At 48.8% G+C, this 17994-nt stretch overlaps 1 protein-coding gene across 2 annotated transcripts in view; it reads left to right on the top strand.

Annotated features, from left to right (window-relative positions):
• The window catches only part of PLCG2 (phospholipase C gamma 2), a 214117-nt gene that overhangs the window by 18634 nt on the left and 177489 nt on the right, over positions 1–17994 (top strand). For both annotated transcript variants that reach the window (XM_073659786.1, XM_073659785.1), the window contains exon 2: positions 10615–10856. In XM_073659786.1, coding sequence (XP_073515887.1) covers positions 10658–10856 — 199 coding nt within the window. In that variant the 5' untranslated portion in view covers positions 10615–10657. The remainder of the gene's footprint in view (positions 1–10614; positions 10857–17994) is intronic.

The following is a 17994-nucleotide window of genomic DNA, read 5'->3' as shown; positions in this document are numbered from 1 at the left end:
GCTACCTCCCATACAGTGCCCTGCATAGTGTGTTATGTTAGTGCCACCTCCCATACAGTGCCCTGTATAATAGGTTCTATTAGTGCCACCTCCCATACAGTGCCCTGCATAGTGTGTTATGTTAGTGCCACCTCCCATACAGTGCCCTGCATAGTGTGTTATGTTAGTGCCACCTCCCATACAGTGCCCTGCGTAGTGTGTTATGTTAGTGCCACCTCCCATACAGTGCCCTGCGAAGTGTGCATGTTAGTGCTACCTCTCATACAGTGCCCTGCGTAGTGTGCATGTTAGTGCTACCTCCCATACAGTGCCCTGCATAGTGTTATGTTAGTGCCACCTCCCATACAGTGCCGTGCATAGTGTGTTGTTAGTGCCACCTCCCATACAGTGCCCTGCATAGTGTGCGTGTTAGTGCCACCTCCCATACAGTGCCCTGCATAGTGTGTTATGTTAGTGCCACCTCCCATACAGTCCCCTGCATAGTGTGTTGTTAGTGCCACCTCCCATACAGTGCCCTGCATAGTGTGTTATGTTAGTGCCACCTCCCATACAGTGCCCTGTATAACAGGTTCTATTAGTGCCACCTCCCATACAGTGCCCTGCATAGTGTGTTATGTTAGTGCCACCTCCCATACAGTGCCCTGCATAGTGTGTTATGTTAGTGCCACCTCCCATACAGTGCCCTGCGTAGTGTGTTATGTTAGTGCCACCTCCCATACAGTGCCCTGCGTAGTGTGTTATGTTAGTGCCACCTCCCATACAGTGCCCTGCATAGTGTGTTATGTTAGTGCCACCTCCCATACAGTCCCCTGCATAGTGTGTTGTTAGTGCCACCTCCCATACAGTGCCCTGCATAGTGTGTTATGTTAGTGCCACCTCCCATACAGTGCCCTGCATAGTGTGTTATGTTAGTGCCACCTCCCATACAGTCCCCTGCATAGTGTGTTGTTAGTGCCACCTCCCATACAGTGCCCTGCATAGTGTGTTATGTTAGTGCCACCTCCCATACAGTGCCCTGCATAGTGTGTTATGTTAGTGCCACCTCCCATACAGTGCCCTGCATAGTGTGCATGTTAGTGCCACCTCCCATACAGTGCCCTGCATAGTGTGTTATGTTAGTGCCACCTCCCATACAGTGCCCTGCGTAGTGTGCATGTTAGTGCCACCTCCCATACAGTGCCCTGCATAGTGTGTTATCTTAGTGCCACCTCCCATACAGTGCCCTGCGAAGTGTGCATGTTAGTGCTACCTCCCATACAGTGCCCTGCGTAGTGTGAGTGTGCATGTTAGTGCTACCTCCCATACAGTGCCCTGCATAGTGTTATGTTAGTGCCACCTCCCATACAGTGCCGTGCATAGTGTGTTGTTAGTGCCACCTCCCATACAATGCCCTGCATAGTGTGCGTGTTAGTGCCACCTCCCATACAGTGCCCTGCATAGTGTGTTGTTAGTTCCACCTCCCATACAGTGCCCTGCATAGCGTGTTGTTAGTTCCACCTCCCATACAGTGCCCTGCATAGTGTGTTGTTAGTGCCACCTCCCATACAGTGCCCTGCGTAGTGTGTTATGTTAGTGCCACCTCCCATACAGTGCCCTGCGTAGTGTGCATGTTAGTGCCACCTCCCATACAGTGCCCTGAGTAGTGTGCATGTTAGTGCCACCTCCCATATAGTGCCCTGCGTAGTGTGCATGTTAGTGCCACCTCCCATACAGTGCCCTGCGTAGTGTGTTATGTTAGTGCCACCTCCCATACAGTGCCCTGCATAGTGTGTTGTTAGTGTCACCTCCCATACAGTGTCCTGCATAGTGTGCATGTTAGTGTCACCTCCCATACAGTGCCCTGCGTAGTGTGCATGTTAGTGCCACCTCCCATACAGTGCCCTGCGTAGTGTGCATGTTAGTGCCACCTCCCATACAGTGCCCTGCGTAGTGTGCATGTTAGTGCCACCTCCCATACAGTGCCCTGTATAATAGGTTCTGTTAGTGCAACCTCCCTTATGGCACCTTCTTTAGTTTGATCTGCTAGTGCCTTTTTTAAGGTGCTTAAAGGGAACCTGTCCGCACATTTTTATGACAGTAGTGGTACGGTTATATAGGTGCTTGTCCCTTTCGTACACAGAACCGATGTGGCAGTCATGAGAAATCTAGCGTAGAAGCCATATTCAAATCAGGCTGGAAGGGCACTGGGGGCGTGTCAGTGCATGTGTCCTGCTTGTTCCAAGTACACTGACACCCCCTGATGCACTACCAGCCTGATTTGCATATGGCGTCTACTCCAGATTTCACATGGGATCTCTGCAACAAAAGTAGAATTTGCACGGGGGGAGAAGCCGGACCACTGCCATGTTTACAAACCTGCGGGTGATAAGTTCCCTTTACAGTAATGGGGAAGAAGCTGCCGCCAGATATTGCATCGGGGATTATGACATTGGTCCCTTGGTAAAGGAAAAATGTAGTTTAACCCATAGCCTGCCAGATGCTTGCTTCAACATGTTCCCTGTTATCAGCCATTCCAGGCAGAGGCAATGCGGACTATAGTGATTTACGGTGAGGTGAAGATACATGTGACGCGCCCCTGGGCCTGTGTCGCGCTGCGTTGCGCACGCGGGAGCTTACCCGGAGCCGGATCTGTTGAGGGTTGTAGTCTCGTGGCGGTGACCCGGTCCGTGCCCAGGGTGTCAAACTAAGTGGCAGTCTATGGCAGTAGATGTTAACTTGGATGTCGACTACACCACCCGTTGAGTGCGGCTTTGCAGCCGCCGCTGCAGAACAGTCCGCTGAGGCCGGTGGTATGGGTGCAGCGATGATGTTATAACCCCCAACGGGAGGGGTATGGCCTCAGGGCAGCAGGTGAAGATGATGGGGGTTGTGACGGTGCAGTAAGAAGAGTCAGAGTCAGGAGATGCAGTTTCAGGGTTTTTACTCACGAGTGTTCTCTCAGTCACTCTGGCCTTGAGTGACCACCCGAGCCGTGCTGCGTCCACCAGGTCCTGGACTCGGCTAACCCCCAGGCAGTTCCGGAGCGTGGTCCTGAGCTCCCTTCTCTCTCTCTGTCTCTGGCCGTTCCCACCAAGGATCCACCTTTGGCCGGCTCCCTCGGGTCTCTTGGTGGTCAAACCTCCTCTGGGTTCCCTGACCCTATACTTGGTGTGCCTTTCTGGTGGATTTGGTGAGGGTCGTGGCAAATCTTGACCACGACCTCCGGTTCCTGGCTGAGGATAAGTGGCCTCCACCAGTTCGGGTTCCGGTACCCGTGTCCGCCAACCCTTCACCCTTTTTGGTCTGATTCTTAGGGTTCTCTCTGGTCTTCCACTCTGGGCCTTTCTTTCTCCTCTCTCCTCTGCAGGCTTGGCTCTGGAGCTGGGCCCAGCCGGAGCCACAGCTCCCTGTCAGCCCTCCTGGCTGAGCTCCTCTGCTCTGCTCCTCCTCAGACTGACTGACCCTCTTCTAAGATGGTGCCCACCTTATATACTCCCTCTATGTGTGAGCCCAGGTGACTAGCTTTACCCAGAGTACTCCCCCTATCTGCCCCTACACTACTGGGATGTTCCACCCCCCTCCCACTCCAGCCAGGGACAGACGCTGTCGTACCTGCACATATACTTGGTGGGAGTACCGTAGTTCTGTCCCCCGGAAATGGGATGTATGTAGTGCATGCAGCCTACTGAGCTCAGTCCCACACTCCATCCTTACCCGGGAGTGGAATACCACACCTCTGGTTCGAGGTGCAATACCCCTGTAGCAGCCGAGTCCTCAGGGTGCTACATTCCCCCCTGGTAAATCACAGCACGTCCTCGGGCTGTAAAAGAATAAAATATCCAAAAACATACAATTTTTTTTCAAAACATACAAGAACATATAAAACATTAAACATTATCAGATTTAAACAAGATAAACTTTTTCTTTCATATAAAACTCTTTCATAATAATTTTCTTTGAGTTACTCGCCACTGTGCGCTTGTGACCAGGTAAAAGTGCAACAGTCAGTTTAAGAAAAAAAACAGTTTTCCTATAAAACCAGTAGGGGGCGCCTTAGAAAGCGCAACTATATACAAGGGGAGGTGGCCGCTCTCAGTCCTCGGCCAGTGGGGATAAGGGATGGCTGCTCACAGTCCTCAGCCTGGTAAGGGATAGGGACACACGGGTAACAGTTCGCTGGTCCCAACGGGGACTATATTTTAACTAGCAGCAGTACTTATAACAGTTCTCATACCCCGATGGGTAACTATATACAGTTCTTTTTTTTTACCGTACTCTAATAACGGCGTCCTCCTGATGCTTCCTCCCTGTATTCTTCAGACCCGTCCGGGTCCTCTTGCTCCTCCTGACACCTCAGCTCTTCCTCTGTCAACCGGTGTACATGAAGGGCATAGGGTCCTTTGGCACATTGGTGCCGGGTAAAGGTGACCTCGTCACCCAGGTATAGGTCACGACCTCTGTGTCCCTCCGGCAGGTGGGACTCGACATCTCTGCGGGTCACGAAGACGTCGCCAGGGGTGTGGTGATCCCGGATGAAGCCCCAACCGTGCTGCAGTTGGAATTTGATTACAGTCCCGGTGGCACGGGGACCGTGAGCTGCACGGGGGTTCCGTCGGGTCCGGCTCTTCTGCTCTGCACTCTTCACTTGCAGCCGCTCCTCGCGGACCCGCCTCTCTCGCCGTTCCCGGTCGAAAACCTCTAACTGCTGCCGGCAGCACTCTGCACGCTCCGCTGCAGCCGCCCGGGTCTCTTGAGTGAACCCGATGAGGTCTCCTCCAGTGGGGTCCCATGCAAACTGCGCTTCCTCCAGCGAGAGTGGGGTGATCTTGGCGGGCGCCGGAGCCGGGATCAGGGGCTCATCCAGGGGCCTTTCCTTCCGGAGTCGGGGATGGTAGTACTCCGGTGGCCACTCAAAAGGCTGCCCATCCGGGCAAATATGCTGGGTTACCAAGTCTTCACCCAGGTGCGGCACTGTGGAGGTTGAGGGCGCGGTGGTGGCAGCGGCACCCGGGATCACTAGGCCTTGCGACCAGGCTTGGGGTACCCTGAAGGTAAAGGGCACCGTAAAGACGGCGGCGCCCGGGGGTACTTGACTTTGCGACCAGGCCGGTGGCTCAGTAGAGGGCGCTGTTGGTACTGCGGCGCCCGGGGGCACTCGGCCCTGCGACCAGGCCGGTGGCGTCTCCTGCTTGGCCGCGCTCAGGGTTGAGGCGCGTGACGTCACAAGGGGCGTGGTCGCGGCTCCTGCTTGGGGCCTGGTCTGGAGCGGTAGCGGTGCGGCAACGGGCACGATCGGTGGGATTTCGGGCTCTGCGACGGGGAGCGGGGGTAGGCTTACGGTGGCTGGGCTTGGGGTAGTGACGTCCCCTTTACTTGCCTCCGTCTCTTCAGCTCCCTCTGCGGCGTCGTCTCCGGCCTCCGTCCCTTCTGCATCCTCTTCAGGGGCAGGCGTGCTCCTCGTTGCGGGTGGTGTGCTCCGCTGGCGGGTTCCAGCCTGCTGGGCCATCTCCCTGCTCCATTCCGTCAGCGTTTCTCGCTGCACCTGGGCCATCCTCCGTGCGAGGCCCTCCAGCGCGGTCTGTGCACGCTCCCGGTCTCGGGGGAGCTGTGCCAGGATCTCCACCAGGTCTTGTGGAGTGGTAGCTTGCAACAGGCTCCTGACCACAGGGTCGGTGCTGCCTGCCTCTCCCTCCATCTCCGGGTACGGCTCCTCCAGACTCCTCCAGGCTGCACCCATCTTCCCTGTTTTGTTCTGTATCCGCCCCCATTGAGGGCGGTCCTGGGGCAACTTGGTGATTGTCAGTTCCAGGGGCAGACCCCCCACGCTGATGGACATCTCAATCATTGCAGTCTCTGCTGGTGGGGGCGGTCTTTGTTTTTGGCGCCATTCTTGGTCCTGGCCCACAATGGGAGGTGGCCTCTTGCCACCCTCTGGCACGCCCATAATGGCGTCCGCTCTGCCAGGGCGGGAAATCTTCTCAGATGGCAGGAACCGCTTCCCAATGGCGGGAAACTCTGTGGATGGCGGGAAAAGACTGCAGATGGCGGGCAAACGGCGGGAAACGATCCGAGATGGCGTCCGATGGCGGGGACCCTCCGGAATTGGTGGGAGACTTCTTTTTACGGTAAATATGAACTTTTCTTCAGGCACGCAGTACCCGGTGGTTGCGGGCACGTTATCCTGCCGACTACGCCAAAGTTGACGCGCCCCTGGGCCTGTGTCGCGCTGCGTTGCGCACGCGGGAGCTTACCCGGAGCCGGATCTGTTGAGGGTTGTAGTCTCGTGGCGGTGACCCGGTCCGTGCCCAGGGTGTCAAACTAAGTGGCAGTCTATGGCAGTAGATGTTAACTTGGATGTCGACTACGCCACCCGTTGAGTGCGGCTTTGCAGCCGCCGCTGCAGAACAGTCCGCTGAGGCCGGTGGTATGGGTGCAGCGATGATGTTATAACCCCCAACGGGAGGGGTATGGCCTCAGGGCAGCAGGTGAAGATGATGGGGATTGTGACGGTGCAGTAAGAAGAGTCAGAGTCAGGAGATGCAGTTTCAGGGTTTTTACTCACGAGTGTTCTCTCAGTCACTCTGGCCTTGAGTGACCACCCGAGCCGTGCTGCATCCACCAGGTCCTGGACTCGGCTAACCCCCAGGCAGTTCCGGAGCGTGGTCCTGAGCTCCCTTCTCTCTCTCTGTCTCTGGCCGTTCCCACCAGGGATCCACCTTTGGCCGGCTCCCTCGGGTCTCTTGGTGGTCAAACCTCCTCTGGGTTCCCTGACCCTATACTTGGTGTGCCTTTCTGGTGGATTTGGTGAGGGTCGTGGCAAATCTTGACCACGACCTCCGGTTCCTGGCTGAGGATAAGTGGCCTCCACCAGTTCGGGTTCCGGTACCCGTGTCCGCCAACCCTTCACCCTTTTTGGTCTGATTCTGGGTTCTTAGGGTTCTCTCTGGTCTTCCACTCTGGGCCTTTCTTTCTCCTCTCTCCTCTGCAGGCTTGGCTCTGGAGCTGGGCCCAGCCGGAGCCACAGCTCCCTGTCAGCCCTCCTGGCTGAGCTCCTCTGCTCTGCTCCTCCTCAGACTGACTGACCCTCTTCTAAGATGGTGCCCACCTTATATACTCCCTCTATGTGTGAGCCCAGGTGACTAGCACCCAATGAGCTCCTAGCTTTACCCAGAGTACTCCCCCTATCTGCCCCTACACTACTGGGATGTTCCACCCCCCTCCCACTCCAGCCAGGGACAGACGCTGTCGTACCTGCACATATACTTGGTGGGAGTACCGTAGTTCTGTCCCCTGGAAATGGGATGTATGTAGTGCATGCAGCCTACTGAGCTCAGTCCCACACTCCATCCTTACCCGGGAGTGGAATATCACACCTCTGGTTCGAGGTGCAATACCCCTGTAGCAGCCGAGTCCTCAGGGTGCTACACATGCGTCTTCTCTCCTTTCCTGCAGCGGAGGATTGTACCTGCTGCGTTTTAGCAGTAAGGATCTTTTTATATTGTCACCTATAGAGAGCCTTATTTTATCAGTGTGAACAGAGTCCAAAGAAGCGACTGAATTCTGGATGCGCGGCGCCATCATCTTTATGTGTGTGATACTACATGGCGGCACACGGGGAAATATCTGCTGAGCAGTAGAGCGAAATATGATATCAGGAGACGTGTGGTGGAACGTCAGTCAGCGCTGACACCACTCAAATATTATTTATCATCAGTGTCATTTCTCACAGATCATCTACTAATCACGTCTCTGTGAAAACGACATTTATTATACGACTGCTATAGAGAAACAGGATTACACACCATGCACTCAAAGATCTATTATCATCTGTCTCATATCTACCTATCTATTATCTATATCTATCATATTTACACATGAAGCTTCTTAGCTCTGATGTATTTTCTATACTGGTTTGTCCCCTTCAAACAGATTAAGTCCTATCTGAATGGCCTCCATATTGGATTTGTTGGTTCAGAACATTTAGTAACATTGTCGTCTTTCAACCTTAAAAGCTAAGTCCATCTAGTTCAACCCATAGCCTAACATGTTGATCCAGAGGAAGGCAAAAAAAAAACATGTGGCAAACACTAAGCTCCACATTGGGGAAAAAAATTCCTTCCCGACTCCATATGACAATCAGACTAGTTCCCTGGATCAACGCCCTATCAAGGAATCTAGTATTTATAACCTGTACTATTATACTTTTGAAGAAAGGCATCCACGCCGTTCTGAAAATTTTAATAGTGAATCACTCATTACTACATCATGCGGCAGAGAGTTCCATAGTCTCACTGCTCTTACAGTAAAGAATCCCCGTCTGTGATTATGATTAAACCTTCTTTCCTCCAGACGTAGAAGATGCCCCCTACAAGGTCATTAATAAATATGTTAAAAAGAAGGGGCCCCAATACTGACCCCTGTGGTACCCCACTGTTAACTGAGACCCAGTCTGAGTGTTTTCCATTAATAACCACCCTTTGTTTCCTATCACTGAGCCAGTTCTTAACCCACATACATATATTTTCCCCTATCCCCATTGTTCTCATTTTATGTATCAACCTTTTGTGTGGAACCGTATCAAAAGCTTTTCAAAAGTCCATATACACAACATCCACTGCATTTCCTTGGTCCAGTCCAGAACTTGCCTCCTCATAAAAACTGATCAGATTAGCTTGACAGGAACGGTCCCTCGTAAACCCATGTTGATATTGGGTCATGAGGTTATTCTTCTTCAGATACTCTAGTATAGCATCTCTTCAGAAACCCTCCAGGATTTTACCCACAGTAGAGGTTAAGCTTACCGGCCTATAATTTCCAAGTTCGGTTTTTGTCCCCTTTTTGAATATTGGCACCACATTTGCTATACGCCAGTCCTGTGGTACAGACCCTGTTATTATGGAATCTTTAAAGATTAAAAATAATGGTCTATCTATGACGTTACTTAATTACTGCAGTACTCGCGGGTGTATCCCATCCGGGCCCGGGGATTTGTCAACTTTAGTGATTTTTAGACGCCGCCGTACTTCCTGCTGGGTTAAGCAAGTGACATTTACTGGAGAATTTTTGTTATCACTAATCATGTTTTCTGTCATGCGATTTTCTTGTGTAAATACGGTTGAAAAAAAATCATTTAGCATATTGGCTTTTTCCTCATCCTCATCCACCATTTCACCCAGACTATTTTTAAGGGGGCCAACACTATCATTTTTTAGTTTTTTACTATTTATGTAGTTAAAGAATATTTTGGGATTATTTTTACTTTCTCTGGCAATAAGTCTCTGTCTCAATCTTTGCTGCCTTGATTTGGTTTTTACAGAATTTATTTAATTTTCTATATTTATTTAATGCCTCATCACTACCTACTTGCTTTAGTTCTCTAAATGCTTTCTTTTTGTCACTTATTGCGCCCCTTACAGCTTTATTTAGCCATAGTGGTTTCCTCCTATTTCTAGCATGTTTATTCCCATAGGGTATATATTGTGCACAGGTCCTATTCAGGATGCTAATAAATGTCTCCCATTTGCTTTGTGTAGCTTTATGTCTCAGGATATCGTCCCAGTTTATCGCACTAAGATCATCTCTCAGCCTTTGGAAATTTCCTTCCTGAAGTTTAGTGTCCTTGTAACCCCTCTACTACACATCTTATTAAAGGATATATGAAAACTTATTATTTTGTGATCACTATTACCCAAGTGACCCCCAACTCGTATATTTGATATGCGGTCTGGCCTTATAGTGACGGTGCCCTCCTTATATTTACAGCCACAGTACCCTCCTAACATTTACAGCATGGTGCCCTCCTAACATTTATAGACATGATGCCCCCCTAATATTTACAGTGATGGTGCCCTCCTAACATTTATAAACACGGTGCCCTCCTAATATTTACAGCCACTGCACCCTCCTAACATTTACAGTCAATGTGCCATCCTAATATTTACAGTGACGGTGCCCTAATATTTACAGTCACAGTGCCCTCCTAACGTATACAGTGACGGTGCCCTCCTAACATTTACAGTCAAGGTGCCCTCCAAATATTTACAGGGACGGTGCCCTCCTAATATTTACAGTGACGGTGCCCTCCTAACATTTGCAGTCAAGGTGCCTTCCAAACATTTACAGTCAAGGTGCCCTCCTAACATTTACAGCCACAGTGCCCTCCTAACGTATACAGTGGCGGTGCCCTCCTAATATTTATAGCGACGGTGCCCTTCTAATATTTACAGTCAAGGTGCCCTCCTAACATTTGCAGCGACAGTGCCCAACTAACATTTACAGCCACGGTGCCCTCATAACATTTACTGTGACAGTGCCCTCATAACATTTACAGTGACGGTGCCCTCCTAACATTTACAGCCACGGTGCCCTCCTAAGATTTACAGCCACGTTGCCCTCCTAACATTTATAGTCAAGGTGACCTCTCAACATTTACAGCCATGGTGCTGTAATTTCAGACAACCCATATGTACAGGTGGTTTACACCGGCTACACATCACCATATTATCTGATAAGTGAAGTAGTATCACATCCACATTTTTTAACCCTATTGTTTCTGATTTTCCAAAAGTGCCACATTTACTGTATTTCTATAAATTCCTATAGGAGAATCTCATTCCTCTTGTTTTCTCTCCGCAGTACATTTGAGAGGTCTAAGGTGAACGTGGAGTGTGTGATTAAGATGGCACGGAGGAAAAGCTCTGACTACCGGGCTCTCCCGGAATATGAGAAGAGCCAGATAAAGAGGACTCTTGAACTGGGCACTGTAATGACGGTATTTAACTACAAGAAGTCTCAATCTGAGCGAAGGACCATACAAGTCATAAGGGAAACCTTCCAGGTGGCCTGGAGCAAGACCGCCGATAAACTTGAAGGATTCTGTGAGTATCATTGACCTTCTTGTAGGCGCATCGGAAAAAGAAACATCAGGAGATGCTTAAATACTGGAATAATGCAAATTAGTGTAAAAAAAATGATATGTACGAAGGGAAAAGATCACAACTTGGCTATATCTAGTGATTGAAAAAATCAGGTTGTCCAAGTCTTCACTACAGGGTCTTTCCAGTTGGGTTAAAAAGATGATCCCTTTTGGTTGCTTCCATAGCAGAGTTCCTCAGTGGTATCTCAGGAGCCATGTGTGGCTCTCAGGAGCCATGTGTGGCTCTCAGGAGCCATGTGTGGCTCTCAGGCTCCCTGTAGACACTTTATTTGCACTAGTGGCTTCAGGGAGGACATGGCATTACTAGACCTTGATACTAGGGTCAAAGCCATATCCCTGGGATACAAAAGTAATATCACTCAGTCTATGGTTAAAGTGTTCATCTCAACATGATCAAAATTACAAAATGCTTGTAAAAACATACAACTTTGAAAATTAACTCTTCTTAAGAATTGTTTATTCTCAAGAATAGAAGGATTTTTAATTCCATAGTTTAATGCTCCTTACCTAGTGTACCAACCACCTTTGCAGTCTTAAAGTAACGGTGTTTGTGCTTACAAGCTCTTGGCTATTAAGCTTGGAAGTACTGCTCTAAAGGTACTTGGATCCCGTGTGCTTCTACGATAGAGCGTTCTCTGGTAGCATCATGGGAGACCCTGCTGCTGCTCCGAACTGTAAATTTTCAGGAGCGGACTGCCCCCTGGCAAGCAGAAAGTCGAGACCGGAGCCTGGGGAGCTGTGTGCTCTTGAATAACAACCCTGAGAAAACCCATTTCATAAGAACTTTATCCCCCAATATACAATGTGGAACTACACCACTGGCATTCTAGAAAGTATCTAAAGAGTTATAGAAGGTTGTGAATGTCTGGTCTATATTCTCTCCTATCTTCCTTATTCACAACAGTATGACTTGGCAAACAGGCAAAGAACCTTTTTTTGTCCTCTTCCTTTTTTTTCCCCCTTTAAAAACTTCCATTCGGTCAGAAGAGTCTCCCATAAATAATCTGATCACAAGTTGTTACACTGCATCAATTAAAATGAAAAATGTGGGAAGAAATCTGTCATCATGGTGATTAGAGAAAACATCACATATACGGATGAATTGATCAAGACTGGACTTCATGTTACGGGTCCGGGTGGTGGAACCTCTGTGCTGCGGTGCAAGGAGAGGCCAGAGGGGCGTAACTAGGTATCAACTCGGACTGACCAAGGTACACGGCGGCTTAATCGACTCCCTGACCAGGGAAGGACCGAGCAGAGGGACCAGTTGCCACTCTGGGACCGACCTTGCATGAGAGCAGGTGACTCCCACGGGTCAGATGGCAGGAACTGACCGGTACAGCAGATGAGCACGGCTGGAAGGCTGACGGGTGGTCCGGGTAGACAACCTAACGGGCATGACAGGTAACAGGCAGGTGCTCCAGGTAGGCAAGCAGGTGGGCACAACAGGTAACAGACAGGTGCTTCCGGGTAAGCAGGCTGGCGGGCACAACAGGTAACAGGCACGTGCTTCCAGGTAAGCATGCTGGTGAGCACGGCAGGTGACTGGCAGGCAGACTGGCGAGCAGGACTGGCAGGCAGACTGGCGAGCAGGACTGGCAGGCAGACTGGCGAGCAGGACTTGCAGGCAGACTGGTGAGCAGGACTGGCAGGCAGACTGGCGAGCAGGACTGGCAGGCAGACTGGCGAGTAGGACTGACAGGCAGACTGGCGGGCAGGACTGACAGGCAGACAGGCGGGCAGGACTGACAGGCAGGCAGGACTGACAGGCAGAGGGACCTGAGGGCTGAAGCAAGTGTTAGCACACGGAACAAAAACCATTGCACAGGCACCTCCATATTGGAAGAGGTGCTTTAAATAGGGGAAGTCCTACGGCCATTGGCCGGGGACTTTTTAGGACAGCGTGCGCGGCCCCTTTAAAAGGGAGGGAGCGCGCGCCCTAAGCACAATGCCCGGGACGCTGCGCGCAGTGCGCACCACAGTAGCTTCAGGACGGGAGCCGGAAGATGCTGGACCAGGGCCGTGGCGGGTGAGGGGAACGGCGTCTCTGCCCAGCAGGAGGCAGAGGCGCCGATGCTACACTTCATATACTGGTCCTGAACAAAAAACGTGGTGCCGTAAGATGCGCGCACGCCACTTAATACATTTTGGGATGTCCGTGGGCCGTTAAATGCTATCGTTTTGTGGTGTAAGTTACAATAAACTTTTTGTATAGCGAAAAATAAAATAAAATTAAGAGCAAAAAGTTGCAAAACATTTGCACAAATACACTTTGCCGCAAACTTTTTAAGAGACATATACCAGGATGAGGAATATATATTAGGATGGGGGACATATACCAGGATGGGGGATGTGAAGATCTGAGGTTGTGGATTGTAAATAATCACCTAGGCAGGTTAACGATGCAACAATATTTTATTCCTTACATCAAGGTTTTACAAGAACTCCAGATAAATGGCCAAAATACAATTGTGTTAGTCCACAAGATCCTCTCCCCGGGACAGTAGTTCCACTGCCTTTGTACCAGGCAATACTCGTTGTCTCTCAACTTTTGGTTGGCCCACAAATTTCGTATTTCTAGCCAGTATAGTCTGTATTTACATTCCACGATCCTACAGACAACAGATAAAACGATAGAAGCAGAGGTATGCAGTAGCAACAGTCCTTTAAGAAAGTTTAAATACAGAAGACAGTTTCCACAAATGTAGCACATTTATCCAGCCCAGTGGGTAATTGATCTCCAAAACTCCATAGGCCAACCATCCATCCATGAGCTCCACGACCTCAGCCTAGATCCAATCCCTTCGACATCAACCTACCCACTCTCTGACTAAACATGTGACTTCTTTTCCTCCCTCCCTGGGATCAGCCCCCTGGGTGGGCAGAAGTATTCACATCGCCCCCCTTAGACATTTGCTTTTCGCTGCAAGAATGAAAAATCTTTCAGAAGCCCATCACTGGTGACTGCATGTGAGACCTTCTGTGGTGACGGCTCCGGTGGGTCGACTATCCCCATCCACACAATGTGACTAGTGGCTGTTAGAACAATGGCTTGAGGCTCCGGAGATACTAATTAGATTAATGGAGTTTACATTTAGCCATCTTTTGTTAGGCCTTATGTATTATTATTTATTATTATAGCGCCATTTATCCTATGGTGCTTTACATGTGAAAAAGGGGGTATACATAACAAAAACACTTACAATAATCTTAACAAAACGAGTCAGCAACTGGGAGAGGGGACCCTGGCCCCGAGGGCTCACAATCTACACAATATACATAAATTCCAACCAGCGTGTCTTTCTCTGCTCATTGTCACCGAATGGAAACATTGATTTCTGAAGCTGAACACTTTACAAGTGAAATTAGTGCACGTAAACTGACGAACAAGCAGAACATTAATAAAACACAGCAAGCAAATCTCTAATAAAACACAATAATAAGATCGACGGAGCCGATGCTCCGTGCTGGAAAAAGTCTGCATCCCTTAGAGCCATGGACTTCGCTCTACGTGTATTGGTCCAATAGTCTTAGAAAAAGACCAGCTTTTCACAGGGGACATATACCAGGTTGGGGGACATATACCTGGAAGGAGTCCAGGATGACACTACATAATGGGGGAGGGGGAAACTCGTATTTCCGTATAGGGATTAGAACCCCACAGGGGCCCATACATCTGACCAACAAGCAGGGGGGCGCGCCCAGGAACAAAATTTGAAACCAGGGCCCATCGGACTTTAGTTATGCCACAGGTCCTATGAATCTTTTTGCTCAACTCTAGTATGAAGGTATACAACAGTTAGCGGTCAATCACTCTACTGAGGGTCGGAGGTGAGTGCAGATGGTTCCCTGGACTCATAAATTCTCTCCTTGGTGAATGCTCTGATATTTTTGTGCACTTTTGGCTAAAAGGAGAGCGGACCTGTTCCCGTTCTTTGCTGTCTGATGACAGATCCGCCCCAAGGAATAGGGAGTATTTCATAGTTTCCAAAGTAGCCACGCTCTGCATAAACGAACTGATGAAGGTCTTGAGCTAGAGACCCCCAATTAATAACTCTAATAGGGTATTCAGAAATGGGTCTTTTAATCCAGTTCTTTAAATGCTGCCTAGAGAAAGCTTTCTATCTCCAGCTGTATGTGATAGACTTGTGGTTTGTGAAAGCAGCGACTTTTCCCTAGACTCAGTTACTGTCTTGTTGACTGATTTGATTATTTTGTTAATACGTCAGAGTTGTCCACTTGACGGCCGTGACTGACACTTCGCTCTTATCTGGGTCCATCACGCTTTGCTCTTTGCCGGCCGCTGGCGATCACTCAGGATGTACAAGACACTGATAGTTTTTAACTGCTTGGAGGATACTAGAAGGAGAGGACGGCTTGATACATTGTATCTGCCAGAATAAACATTCTATTTGTTTACAAAACACAGAGAAACAATTCATTCTAATCCAAAAAGTAAAAAAAAATGTAAAAATTAAACCTCCTATCGTTGCCGACCACAAATCGCTTTCACGAGCCGCCAGAAGTCTCTTGAATTTGCAGCAAGAATACAATTTCACCGCCGAGCAAGAGGTCAGCGCTTTAAATTGCTTTTCCCTATCTCACATGAAAGAACTAAGCATTTCCATTTATTGACGAGATGATGGCTGAGCTGAGACAAGTTACTTAAATCCAATGACCCCTGACTTGGAGTCCGAAAAGATCTAGTTGTCTGCGTTCAATAGGGACAAAAAAAAAGACCCGGTTGCTTGTTTTTTTCTTTAACAATAAACAGTTTCTTAAAGTCACATTTGTTATTTAGTAGCTGCAAAAATGTCTTCGGTCATAACTAAGATAAGGGCAACCAGTGCATTTCCTTTGCTATTGTATTGAGAAGAGGGGTGCAGCTTAGAAAGCTCCTACACCCCTTTTTTCTATGGGTACCCTGTCAAAAATGGCATTAAAGGGGTTGTCTGGGACTTTAACATTGATGGCCTAACCTAAGGTAATCAATATCTGATCGGATGGGGTGCGACACCCAGCACTATCGTCAATCAGCTGTTCCCGGAATCGGCGCTGACCGGAACTGCACAGCACAGCTCCGTGGACAGGATAGTGGCCGCGGTCGGTACTGCACATCCATCCGCCACCTATTCAAATCAACAGGGAATTGATGTGCAGTACGCGGCCGCGGCTCATAGTCCATTGGCAGATCTGTGCAGTTCCGGTTGCTGCTGAAACTGCTGATTATGGGGGTGCCGGGTATGGTACCCCCACTGATCAGACAGGGTAAACAATCAATGTTAAAGTCCCAGACAACCCCTTTAACAAACAATTGAGAGGGAAAATGCCAAGTAGTTCGCGCTAACTCTCTTTCTTGTACAGGATTAAAAAACAAAATAGCTGCTTACTTCCAAATACAGCGCCATTTTTCTGTGAACAGCATGTGTCAGGTATTGCAGCTCAGCTGTATTGAAAGTAAAAGGAGCTGAGCTGCAATACCGGTCGCTACCTATGGGCAGGTGTGGTGCTGTTTTTGGAAGAAAGTAGCCATTTTTTTCTAATCATAGGCAATTCCATTAGGAAGGGAGAAGCAAGAAAAGCACTTAGTTCCTAATACATGGTATTTCTTAAAATATAGGCCATCTGGGAAACATAGCATATACAAGGATGGGTTACACAATGTAAAAGGTGTTCACATGCTGGGGGTGTGATCCATGAACCTTCCCTACTATTTAGCCAGAAGCCTTTAGATCTTTCTGTTATTTCTCCCTTTTTTATATTATAACTGTTTTGCATTTTTTGTGTGTCGCTTTATTTTATTTTTCTCTTTTTAGTCTTTTTTTGTAAGCTCTGTACTTTTTGTATTAAAGCTTAAAACTTGGTCCGTGTATAGCCTGAGTTAATAAAGGCAGAGGGTCTTCTATTTACGATCCTTATTTCTTGGTGAGAGTCTCTCGCTCTGGAGGACCCGTCCTGTCCTGCCTCGCATAAATATAAATGGACAGTGTGTAATACTTAATCTCTCCTGCGGTGGTGCTGCAGGGAAATCTAACACTTATTTCCAGGGTTCTCCGCCGTTGATCGCTGACGGTCTCAGCGGCTTTGTGATCTCCTTGAGATTTCTAACAAGTAGGGATTGTCAAAAGCACACAATGACCGGAGCTGGGCACATTCCTCCGCTCCATACACAGAATCCCTTCTTTGTTTTACACGGTGCTATCTTTGTCTCTGAATGTATGTATAGCATGCCGCTTTTCTTTTTTGGCTGCTTTATGTCCTACTTTTAAAGGATGACCTCATTGCATCAATACACAACGGTCTAAAGTACAGGTGCCAGCTCCACCACAGGTCTGACTGCCAACTTTTTTCTTAAAGGGAAAAACCATCTTTTCACGATCAGTGAAATCAGAATTGTTGTCCCCAAAACTTCTTAAATATTCAGACTTCTGGAAATCAACTTTTTTGCTACACTACTGAATAGAGGAGCATAATATGATGTCTATGTGGAAGGCAGAGCAAAGAGATGTATCAGGATCAGGGTCGGTGTTAGGGGGGTGAAAACTGGGCAATTGCCCAGGGTCCCCAAAAATTAGATTGATATTAGCTCTGTTGGATTTGCACTAGTAAAGTAAGACGGAGGAATGTAACTATATCCTTTTCCTTACGCAGTGTGTTAAAGACAAAAAAACCCCAAGGGTTCGCTTTTACCCCTGGATCGGTGCATCCCTTCCTCTGAGCTGCAATACCAAACATAACCCATAGACAAGAGTGGTGCCATTGTTCAGAAAAGTTTTTACCCATCTCATTTACTCTTCAAAGTAACTTTAATGTATGACGGAAGTCTGAAATGAGGGACCCGGGTTCAGCAGCCACGTAAGTAGTCCGTGGCTACCGGTAGGAGTCCTATCCCAAGACATCCCTGACGAATCTTCGGATTGGAGGGCTGGGACGACGTCATGTGTTTTATCACACTGGGCCTAGAAATCAGAAGAGGCATTGGGGATTTCGGCAGGTAGGAGGTGGTCCGATAGGCTCCCGCCCAGTGGCCATGTCCAAACTAAAGTGACCTCTGGAGCAGGGTCTTGCGAATCAGTTTG

Source organism: Phyllobates terribilis, unplaced genomic scaffold (assembly GCF_046119375.1).
Source record: "Phyllobates terribilis strain yellow unplaced genomic scaffold, ASM4611937v1 Scaffold_14__1_contigs__length_39327217, whole genome shotgun sequence".
Taxonomy (NCBI): domain Eukaryota; kingdom Metazoa; phylum Chordata; class Amphibia; order Anura; family Dendrobatidae; genus Phyllobates; species Phyllobates terribilis.
Note: the sequence above shows the minus strand (reverse complement) of the source record. Positions and strands in the feature narration are given on the sequence as shown.